Raw genomic sequence first — 12,721 nt, 5'->3', positions numbered from 1 at the left:
TTCCATGTGTTGTACTGCCTGCTGAATGCTTACTGGTTCTCAACTCTCGTACACAAAGAACCCACCCCTGTGACCAATGAGAAAGTCAAACAGGTTTGATTTTATCCTAGCCAATCGCAGACTAGTTGGTCTCAGTTGTTAGGTACAGTATGTCACATTAGGAATTATGCTTTACAGAAGCGTGCTGCCGACTGGCTAAGATTACATAAATGAAGGCTAAGGCTGAAAATCGCTAGGAAAATCATATAATGTTACATAGGTTTTATTGTATACAAAAAACTAACAAACTGTGAGGTTGGAGAAATTATTTCTCTCTGTTCTATTTTTCAGTAGTTTGGCTCGTAGTGTGTATTTGCTAAGGATATACTGTAGATATAACATTAACCAGAAACCAATTTCATCATTCAGTCTCATGAGAAATAAAATCTTAATAGACATACTACCATTTAGGTCATTAATGTTTGAGGATTGTTTAAACTTTAAGAGCAAATATTTACTGTACCTTTTTTAAGGTGAGCTCATCATCCTCTTCTTCTGTTGCCATCCCTGGCAATTCCTTCATCTTATTTAGTAACTCTGCTTTAGCAGCTGACGTGCTATAGTAAGCTGAACAAGAGGTGGAATTTACTGAGGAGCCGGAGATAGGAGGTGGAGAGGGAGGAGCTATCTGTACTGGACACCTGTAGCCAAAAAGGAAAATTTTATCATTTTAACCTTTTTTTAAATTTGCTTAACACAGGTAACTTGCAAATTTAATTGGGCTACTTAATTGTTGGATTTACTTTGTCAAGTCAATAGCATCAATGTAAAGTTAATTTTTATTTTTTGGATAGATTTTTACTATGGTACCAACACTGAGCTGGGTGTTGCACAGGATCCAGTCTGTATTATAATCAGCCTGTTATGAACTGTATGAAAAAAAGATGGTTTCACAATAATATAAACACTTTTGCAACTGATAGAGGCTGATGACTAATCTAAACAGAACAACATGGCAAACTTAAAAAAATGCAGCTTATACATAGATTTCCAAAGTAAAGGAAGTGTGGTTGTGTAACAGTCAAGGAGAGAACAGAAAGTTAACTGCAGTGATGAGCAAACACCAAATTCTATAAAATGTTCAAAAGTGATTAAAAAGGGTCTCAATGCAAAATAAAGCACAAATGTTTGACTTCTAATGTGGGTTTATGCTATGCTTTTATATGAATGTCTTGCTTGATTAAACTTTTTATTTTCCTGTTTATTCCTATTTTTGAATTTTAATGAATATAGATATTTCCTAAAATTTGTTCTAAGACAAAACCTTTTATTCTGCTGGAATCCAGGAACTTCCAGGCAGATGGCTAAAAAGTGCATTGAGAAGGGTAGAGACTACATTGAGAAATTATATTATTCATTTTCATAAGTTTTGTTCCATTTCTAATAAATCCCACTTTCTAACTTTAGCTTGACTCCCCCTCGTGCATGCATGTAATTGAGTTTGGAACATTTCCACTCAAATTCTGGTATGGAGGTTTGTGAATAATGCTTGTCAAGTTATTAGTATTGGTAGTATTTCTTTTGTAAATCTTCTTTTTCCAACTTTTTTACTGCATCTTGTTTATACATATATACTGTATGTGTAATGGTGGTCCACTTTTTCTTTTTTTCATGTTTTAGTTATCAGCAGTTCTGTTTCATTTTCAAATACTATCATTGTCCATACGATTATTTGAATATTAATGTTTATTTTTCATTTTGATTTTTGCTTTGTATATAATTTATCTCATCTTTGATATTTTTGTTATCCATCCATCCATTATCCAACCCGCTATATCCTAAGTAGAGCATCACGGGGTCTGCTGGAGCCAGTCCCAGCCAACACAGGGCGCAAGGCAGGAAACAATCCCAGGCAGGGCATCAGCCTACCGCAGGGCACACACACACACCAAGCACACACTAGGGACAATTTAGGATCACTAATGCACCTAACCTGCATGTCTTTGGACTGTGGAAGGAAACCGGAGCACCCAGAGGAAACCCACGCAGACATGGGGAGAACATGCAAACTCCATGCAGGGAGGACCCGGGAAGCGCACCCGGGTCTCCTAACTGCGAGACATATTTTTGTTATTCAATACCTAAATGATTTTATTTGTATGCTACATGCAGTTATATATTTCCTTTTTTTGTATTTTTTATATTATTCTTGGATTCGTTTAATACAGACTTTAGCAATTGCAGAGCTATTTACTATTTGGTTTGCATATTCTCCCCATGCCTGGATGGGTTTCTTCCAACATACCAAAGATGCACAGGTTTGGTTGATTGACGATTCTTAAATTTGTATTATTGCAGATGTGGTGCCCTATCAACAGTTGTTTCCTGTCTTTTGCAAAGGGCTGCCATTATATAATCTTGACCCCGGAATGCCAAAATGGATTATGCAGGTTTAAAAATGTATATACTGTACGTATGTGTTTTTTATGGAAACAATTGGACAACAGAATCATTTGAATTCTAATTTTCATGTGACATTTTTCTGTATTATAATCCAAATAAACAAAATACAAAACTGTCACACATAAAACCTCTGTCTCTTAAATGTTTACTACTTTAGCATCTGTCTGTATATCAGAAATGAGAAGTAATGCAAAAACAATTAACAGATAATCACTAAGCTAAAATGTTTTATAAAAAAATACAAAATAGTAGGCAATTGAAAGATTTGAAGTTCACCAAAAAGAGGTTTTATTTTAAAAGTAAAAAATGTCCAGCTGATTACATGCCTTGCTGCAGTGACTGCATGTCCTTGGGATGTGAAAGAAAACAAAAGTACCTAGAAAGTGTGCAGATGCTATACAGTGTGTGTACAGAGGAATTTAAATCCAAGATTCTGGAATTGTTAATCAGGGGACTGACTGGTGCACCACTATTCCATCCTACTCACAACAGAGCCTACATATTTTCATTCACTTTTTTTTTTAATCTACAGTTGTGTTCAAACCATGTTGACCAAAGGTCAAGGACACCAAGTCAAAAAGAAAATGTAAGCATGTTTACTGTTTAATCACCTATTTTAAAAGGTCCTTTATACCTATTGGTCATGTAATTGTATGCAACTGAGAAAATCTGCAACATAAAGCAATGATTAAAAGAATGCTAGCTATGCTGACAGTTGAGGATATGGAATGCAAAATGAGAATAAACAATAAAATATACTGGGTTGAGTAAATAAACTCTCTTAGCAGAAACTGATTACATCTTGCCTGAAGAGGGGGCCCGAGTTGCCTCGAAAGCTTGCATACTGTCATCTTTTTAGTTAGCCAATGAAAGGTGTCATTTTGCTTGACTTTTCCTTACTGAAACTGACACAAATACTTTTGGACTTACACATCAGGTTTCTTTTCCACACTTATTTCCTGGATATTATGAATTTTCTTTCTTTGCTCTATTAGCCTTTTATCTTGACTCCATGGGAAGATCTCTCCAACAAGATCAAATGCACTAAGCAATTTAACTCGGGGGTCCAGAAGTGCTGATAGAGAGCAGTCTGTACCCACAATCTCATTCAGTAGTTCTTCAGGGGTTAGGGAAACTAGAGTTTTCTTCAACACAAGCAGCTGTGGTTGTCCTTCACCTTTCTTGGAAAAAGTATCAATATCCGTCTCCAAAATATCCAGATGTCTTTGAACTGCTGACTTAACTGGGCCATGTCTTAGTTGTACTTCCTCTGCTGCATGCTTTACTTCATGGGCACACTCATCTATGTTGGTTTCTAACAGACTTGAATCATTTGTAACAGAGTTCTGAGTAGACCTTTTGTTGTCCTCAGGCCCCTTGTGCCCATCCTCATTTTGCTCATAATTCATTGCAAAATAGGACTCGGAGACTGTTTCTGGCTTTTTACCATAGTGAAGAATACTGCTGGAAGAAGGTGTCTTGTCATGAATCATGCTTCTCTGGGTTATGGGCAATGAGATGGGTAGGACATCTTTATCGTCTCTTTGGTCTATTGCTCTGTAATAATGTCAATTAGAAAATAAAGAGTTAAAAATACTGTTGAAACAAAAAGAAAAAAGCTTTAAAAATAGTACATATACATACATATAATTACTGTTCAAAGGGATATCATAAATGACAGAACACACACATGCACACTTCTCATTCAGTACAAAAATACAGTACAAATTCAAATAATGGGAGTAATTTAAAACAGCCTTATCAGCTCAAATAAATAATTTACTATTAAGTTACTATACATTTCTATTATTCAATTTATCCTGACGCCTAAGACTATCTATCTATCTATCTATCTATCTATCTATATGAACATGGTTCAAACAGCAGCCATATAACAACTTGTATTAAAGTTGTGCTGCACCATTTAAAGTTGTACAAGTATATATCAACTCAACCCTTACTGTGTCCTCCTCTATCAGCATCTACAACAAGCATTTTGGTCTAGATGTTGTCAACACTCACAGTTTGATAAGAACCAGCAATAGGAGACTGACATGAATCTATGGCAGCAGAAGGTGCAGCTAGGCAATGACAACATAGATCAGGGGTCCTCAATCACGGTCCTGGAGAGCCGCAGTGGCTGCGGGTTTTTGCTCCAACCCAGTTGCTTAATAAGAAGCACTTAGTGGTCAAGTAACACTTCTGCTTCACTTTAGTTGTCTCGCTTGTTAAGATTTTGAACCCTTATTGCTTATTTTAGTCTTAAACAGCTGTATTCTTGGTTTTTAATTGCTCCTAATTAGCAATAGCATGCAAATGACAAAAGAGAGCAGCATTTCTCCAATTAGCTTTTTACCATTTACATCTGTGTGTATTTATTGCGCACTATTTGGTTTAATTAAATACTTCGAAGGAATGTGAAGAAAAAAAAGTGAAGGACGAGAATTGCTCATTCGTTTTAGCCTTCAAATCATTTGGATGATATCCTTAGAAAGGGGAAGAAAATCTAGGATATGAGAATGACCTGACATAGCAGAGTTAAAGCACTAACAAACCATGAAATTAAATTATTGGTAACAATTGCTTTCTAATTATGCGACCGGGTTAGAACAAAAACCTGTAGCCACTGTGGCCCTCCAGGACTATGATTGAGGGCCCCTGCCATAGATGATCATGTTGGCAAAAATGGAATAGCAAGAATGTTACAATATAATACCAGCACTTTAGTGAAGTCAAAGAGTTAATGCACAGAAATGGCAGACCACCACCAAATGTCACTAATGAGTCGTCCTTGGAAGAAAAGGATTAATAAGATCTTCAAATTCTACAGGAAGGACCTTGCCATACTCTGTGAATTTAAGAATTACCACAATCCAAGCCGACAATAAATTCAAGAAATCTAAAATGGACAGAGTAACGTGGAAGACCTAAACATAATGTTTACATACAACTGTGAGCAGCACCTAAGGTACTTCAGTAAAAAACAGTGTTCATGAACTTCATAACAACTTAGTTTACTCCAGACAAAAATGGTTTCATTACCAAATGAATGGATAATAACAGAAAAGATGTAAAAGAACATATAAAACTTCAGGAGAAGATACACAAGTATGGTATTGAAAAAAGTAATGCTATACAGAATAGTTTGATGAATGTGAAGATTAGGCATTCAAATGATAAATACAGACTTGTATTGAAAGAACAAAATAAGGTATTAACACCTTTACTGTGCCAGTCCCATCTAACATATTTGGCATAGTGAACTGGCGAAGAGTTCCTGAAGATGCAATGTGAAAAAGGAAAGCTCCTAACCCAAGAGAAGCTCATTATCCAAAAGCTGAGTTTGAAAGACTTTGTATCAAGAAATAAGTTTGTGGATATGGATATGTTACAACCAAGCCATGGTGCCTACATTCAGATAAACAAGGACAAGCATCACAAGATTCACTCATAGTCTGCCAAAGATACTGCAAATGCATTCTTCAAAATGAAGCAAATGCAATAAAGACATAGGGTAAGCAAGAGACTGCAGTCCATTGCAAAAAATATCAGGTCCAGAATAGAGAAAACTGAACTGCTCTAAGAGAAGCTATTATACTGACAATTTTATACAAAATTTAATTGACCAGAAACTGATAAACATCTGAAACATGGTTAATCAGCTCTAAGCTCAAAGAACAACAGAGTGATCAATAACACAAGTAGCAGCACAGGCCCAGGCACCTAATCCCAGACACCACCAGAAGAAATCCTTGAAACAATCTAGTATTGAATGTGCAGTTAACCCAAACAGCTTATTAGTCAGAAAGGTCTGGGCTGCGCTATGCTAGCACCATGCAAGTACAACTGAAAAAACAAAATGTTGGCCAGCTAAAATAATTTGGAGTACCTGACAAATATTAATTACCAGAACCAATGAGGAAAGAATGTTAAACACTATCACCACCACATGGGATGTACCAATTATCACACATCAGACTCTCAGCATCCTTCCTTAATAATAGTGCCCAATTGATCGATATAGATAATCCTGATGACACAAACATCATGATTAAAGTAGCTGATTGATAAACACATTAAATACAATGACTTGGAAATTGAGACTGAACTAAATGTGAAAGAGAGGTTTCGATAAAAATTTTGAAATGGGCCCAAGCCATCCAGTTGCAGGCAAAGTGCAGAAGATCAAATATTACATTAATTGGTACAGCACAAATTTGATGCAGATGTCTTAATTTTATGTTGAAATCTGAACTTGTATCAGCTTACAAGCTGAGAAGATATACTGTAAATATAATGGCAGTAATAACAAAGTACAACATATCAGCCACACAGCATATACAATTTGACTAAGTAATGAGGAAGGTTTAGTCAAAGAATATTTACTGTCATGGATGTGCTTCAGTGGACCTCCTCACAGGATCTGATAAGGTATATGATAGTCCACTGCAGCAGGAGGGGATTCTGTCACTGACCTTCTTTCCTCCTTCTAAGAATCCACCCATTGCGGGCACTTAACCCGGCTGATTCTGGGGTCCATCAGGATAAGAAGACAGGCTGCCCAGAGAGGATTTGCTGGGACCCAGAAGCGCTTCACGAGATGGACCTTCAGATTGTTTATTGAAAAGTCTTGCACTATGCGGAAGTAGCCTTGATAGTGCTGAATCAACAAGAATTTTCTGTTGCATTTTTGTGAATATTTTTATTTTGTTTCAAACTTTACAAAATAAGATGACCCAGCTGGAGGCTATACTATTCATCTGTCCTCCCTTACCACACCCACCACAATACATAAAATTATACTCCCTTGTCCACAAATTTCACTGATCATTTAGAATCACCTTCTCCAAAAACCCAAGGTGGCACAACCTAGAAAGTAAAACTAAAGTATCTCCTTCTACTTTAATTCAGTTATACTGGACTTGACATACAGTGTAAAATGATTAGCAAAAAATTGCCTTTTTTGAGTGAAGGGGTGAGGAGACACTAATGAGCATATTAATTAAGTGTTAAAGAGCAAGGAGAACTATTTTGTTATATGACTGCTTCCTATTTGTCTCTTACAGTAGTAAACGTAAGCAATACATTTAAAAAACTTGCTATTCATTTTACAAGTCATTTAGCTGTAATATGTGAAGGAGAACTAAAGCAAATAATTTCTGGGTGACAAAGGCTTTCCTTTTCTCACATTGCCATGATCAGTCCAGCTACTTATGTTTTTATGATCGATTTTCAGCAAAAAACACACACAACTATGATATGTATACATGAATTGTTTTAAGAGATAATGCATTTTTAAAACACCATACAATACTTGAACTGTGGCATCCATTAAAACGTTTTAGGCTCTGTCTAAGCTGTTTTAAGTCTTGAACTGCCAGGAATGCCATGGACTCATGGTGAATTATCTTAAGAAATGAAGTCTGCTTCTTCCATGGGGCGGACAAGCTCCAAAGTACACAGGTGCACACAAAAAAGAACAAAAATGGACAGCAGGTGTCAGGATGTGGGTTGCCATTGGCAACAACATGCTGCTTATTAGGAGCAGTTTGACTGTGGGATACTATGCCAAGATTCTGTCATCTATTTCAAGTTCTTTCTCAGTAGACCTCCCAAGTAATATTCTCCAACACAATGGCTAACGACGCATGGTTTTCATGTCCTGGGATGCGTTACATTAATTGATCTTATTATTGTCTGGCGTAATTTCCTGTTGAGCATTAATGAGTTGGACACATATAGTGGTTGTTAATGTAACATAGTTTGAGATACATACATATACTGGTTGTTAAAGTTGAACAATTTTGTAAAAAAATAGGTAATGTTCTTGAATACTGTATATATATTTTGCTAGGAATCTTGTCATTTTTTGATTCTTCTCTTTCTTATTCTACTCACATTTATCACATTACGGAACTCTCTTACTTCCAACTTCATAACATATCCCATGTTCGTTCATTCCTCTCCTTTTTCAATGCTGAGAAAGTTATCAATGTTCTTACTACATACTGCATCGACTACTGAAACGTCTCACTGGCAGGTGCCTCTTCTGATCTGTTACTACAGCTCCAACTGATTCAAAACACGGCTGCAAGAGTGCTCACATAGACCTGCAACAGCGTGCACATAACAGACTTTCTGCTCTGCCTTCACTAGGTCCCTGTGTCTTACAGGATAGAGTATACAATTCTGTTAATAACCTCTAAAGTTTCACATGGCCTTGCACCCAACTACATCAGTAACTTCCCTCACCTCTACGATTCAATGATCCACTGATTCTGCCTGTCTCATTGTGCTAAAAACTAACCTGTGTTCTAAGGGTGATAGAGACTAGAATTAGATCAGCCAACTCATATCATTCTTTCAGAAAAAAAACAAACTTTTTTTCATGAAGGCATTTAACTTACCCTGACATTCTGACCCTTCTTTCAGGTTAACCTTTCTGTCCAGATGCCCAGGAAGATTTGTGTTTGTACAACAGATATTATTTGTTCAGGGTTTCGTATTTAGTATTTTATTCTGTTTTATTGTCACTTATTCTATTTCAATGCTTTGTATATCCTGTAATTATTTTAGTATTTTATGCAGATATTATGTATATCCAAAGCTGTATATGCCCTTTTGATATTTCTAAATTTCTATGAAGCATTTTGAACATGTGAAAGGGGTTATATAAATAAAATGTATAATTATTTTATTATTAATTTTAAAGAGGCATACAAGAATGTAGTACTGTATAGCATAATTTCTCAGGTTGCTCAAAAGGTTGCTACTACCACCTAGTGGACATTTATCAATTATACAGCAAGGAGACAAGTTTAGCACCAGATAATGCATGATACATGCTTAAAAGTACATACATGAATGAAATTAACTCTAAAATGTTTATTCCTGAGTTTATGTATAACTTCCATATTTATAAACCAAAATGCACACATTTTTTTAGTTTTTGTCCCCATTTTATTTGCTATGTTAATGATGTATTAACTTAACATAAGTAAATTCTATTTTTAGAGTCACTCCATATGTAGAATATGCAGATTCTCCATTTCTGTGTGGGTTTATCTCCAGGAACTCCAGTTTTTGTTTAGCCCAGCATGAGTTTAGTGTGTGTCTCTGGTGTGTGCTTGAAATGGATCCAAATTACTGGCGGTATTATGGTCTATGGTGATGCAATAACATTCGATTGAAGAGCATGATAAGAAAAGTTGCTGGTACTTGGTAGTATCATTGTAAAACTTCTATCATTGTGATACTGACACTAAATCAAAAAGAGGGCAAAGGAAGGGAGCCCCAACCCCCAATCCCCCAAAGCATTCATTTTCAGAATACAGCAACATTCAACACAAGATTGTTTGCCAGTGAAGCTTGCTTTGGGTAACCAGATACATAAACATTTAACCAAAGTGCTGATTTGGGGTTTTTTCCCCCATGAGGCTTTGAGTGGTGTGGCAGTATGCTAACAAAAGGTATTATTACACTCTGGTACGCTAAGAGAAGGTGCCAGGTCTGCTTACCAGTGAGTACTGACACACTTTAAGGACTGAATTGGTGCCATACTCAAGATTGGCTCTTGCTTAAAATTAAACTATAAGCTTCAGCTTGCTGTGAAAAATAACATTTGATTAGGCAGGTCCAGTAAATGGATGTATGAATTATTAAATTGAAACAGGACAACAAAGTTAGTTTAGGGGACACCATAATCTGCTAATGGCTTTAAACTAATGCAGGCATCGTGCTTGGCCTGTATTATTTGTGTTTTTCAAGCAGTGTGCTTTTTTTAATATGTATTCTTTCAACTAATAATATTTAGGTGGCTAAAGCTTCACCTTAAAGTAAAATGTGCATTTTTTCTAACTGCAAAGAAAGGTTTATCTCTGAGACCTATGCCTTATTATAAACATTTTGCATGCACACAATGCAACTCATATAAACGTAAATGCCCAATAGTTTGATGGAATTTGATAGAATAGAAGCATTGTCAATTCACTGGTTAAACATAAAAAGGTTACCTTCAAAAATCAAAGATATTCACCCCTGCGAACTGTTTTTCACATGAAACCATTAAGTATTTAATTTTTGCCAATTAAAACACAATTTATTCTATAATGAAAAAGTGAGAAATAAAGACATTCTTGTAGGTTAGTTAAAAATGAAAAACAATAACTGATATCTCAAGTCTTCAAACCCTGGCTATGATACATCTAAATTACTTCAGAAGTTATCGTCCATCTTTTCTAACTGACTTAATTACTTGGTGGGGGTACATTTGTATGCAAGTGAAATGTTCCATAAGCTTTTATAATACTGTAAATACATATGAATCTGGGGGCTTTTTCTGTTTTGTGTATTTCATAAGAAACAATACACCATTAAAGCCAAGGCATATTCCAAACTGATCTAAGACAAGGTTTTTGAAAAATGCCAGTCAGGGCTAGGATATAAAAAAATTAAAATGCAAATAATATAAATCATATACAGTGGAACCTCGGTTCACGAACGTTTCGGTACAAGTACAAATCGGTTTACGACCAAAAAGTTTGCCTCGGTTCACGACCACACACTTGGTATATGAACAAGCCAGTTTCCCTTTCGATTTGTACATGTTCAGTCTCTCCCTGTGCATTTCCTGTGCGCGACACACACACAGAGGCAGCACGAGAGAGAACCACGCACACACACAGGCAGAGAGAGAGAGAGAGAGAGAGAGAGAGAGAGAGAGAGGCACTCACACAGGCAGCCGAGAGATAGAACCCACGCACACACACAGGCAGCGCCAGAGAGAGACAGAGGCACTGACACAGGCAGCCGGAGAGAGCCGCGAACACACACACAGGCAGCGCGAGAGAGACCCGCACACACACACTGGCAGCGCGAGAGAGAGCTGCGCACACACACAGGCAGCACGAGAGAGAACCCGCGCACACACACAGGCAGCGCCAGAGAGAGACAGAGGCACTCACACAGGCAGCCGGAGGGAGCCGCACACACACACACAGGCAGCGTGAGAGAGAGAGCTGCGCACACACACAGGCAGCACAAGAGAGAGGGGGCTGGACTCATAAGGTAGGAAGGCAGTTAAAGAATGCAGTGTGCTTGATTTTGTTTTCACTTCTGTTTACAGTGATCGGTTCGTAGCGTGCATTGTTGCAATGTTACATTTCTTGGTGGTTTATTAAATTACGGATTTTTTCAAATGTTCATTTTTTTCCCTGTGCTTAAAACTCATTAAAAAAAGTGTTTTTAGCCAGCGGTTGGTAGCGCTATAGCGCGAATAATTGCAGTGTTAGTTTTCTCTGTTGTTCAAGGTTTTCTCAGTGTTATTCAATGTTTTTACATTTAGTTTCCTATTACGCTGTGCATTCTATGGTTTAATTAACAATATTTGTGCTTAAAAACTTAAAAAAAAATATATATTTACATACAGTTCGTATGGTCTGGAACGGATTAATTGTATTTACATACAATCCTATGGGGGAAATTGCTTCGGTTCTATGAACCGAGGTTCCACTGTATAGTGAAGTCAATTACCAAAAATGAACAGCTGTGAATCTTCCAGAAGTTCGCACGAGGCATAGTGCATCTCTAAAGGCATTACAGACAGGTGTGCATGACGGAAACAAGAGAAGCTGCATGCACACTTCATAAATCTGGATTTTATGTAAAGGTGGAAAGAAGAAAATACCCTCATATCACAGTTAGGTCTGGGTTTGCCCAAGGACATGTAACAGACTCAACAATTTTGAAAAAGATTATATGGTCTAATGAGACCAAATAAAACTGCACTTTTGGACCTCAATGCTAAGTGCTATCCTTGGTGTAAACCTAATACTGAACATCTTACTGAGGAAGACCATTCCTCCAGTAAAGCATGGTGGCATCATTGTACTTTGTGGATGATTCTTTATGGCAGCAACTGGAAAACTCACAAAAAATAGAAGGAAAATAGATGGAACAATGTATAGAAAAATCCTTGAGGAAAACCTGCATACAGGCCGCAAGAACATTTGGAAAATGATTCATCACAGGACAATGACCACAAACGTAACAGAAAAAGTCATACTATAGTGGCTTAAAACCAAAAGGGTCAATGTCCATGAGTTGCCCGGTCAACACCAAGACCTCTGTCCAACACAGCATCTGTGGAAAGACTTGCATGCTGCTCTTCACAAACAGTCTTCATTCAACTTGATGGGTTTTGAGCAATTTTGCCAGTAAGAATGAGCACAAATTCCAGTGTCAAGATGTGCCATGGTGATAGAGACTTTCCAATGAAAAT

At 37.0% G+C, this 12,721-nt stretch overlaps 1 protein-coding gene across 1 annotated transcript in view; it reads right to left on the bottom strand.

The window, feature by feature from the left end:
* The window catches only part of shroom4 (shroom family member 4), a 143,012-nt gene that overhangs the window by 15,353 nt on the left and 114,938 nt on the right, over nt 1-12,721 (bottom strand). Inside the window, 2 exon segments of the mRNA XM_028815522.2 lie at nt 503-680; nt 3,373-3,999. Coding sequence (XP_028671355.2) covers nt 503-680; nt 3,373-3,999 — 805 coding nt within the window.

Source organism: Erpetoichthys calabaricus, chromosome 12, assembly GCF_900747795.2.
Source record: "Erpetoichthys calabaricus chromosome 12, fErpCal1.3, whole genome shotgun sequence".
Taxonomy (NCBI): Eukaryota; Metazoa; Chordata; class Cladistia; order Polypteriformes; family Polypteridae; genus Erpetoichthys; species Erpetoichthys calabaricus.
The sequence above is the reverse complement of the archived record's forward strand: the minus strand, read 5'-3'. Positions and strand labels throughout refer to the sequence as shown.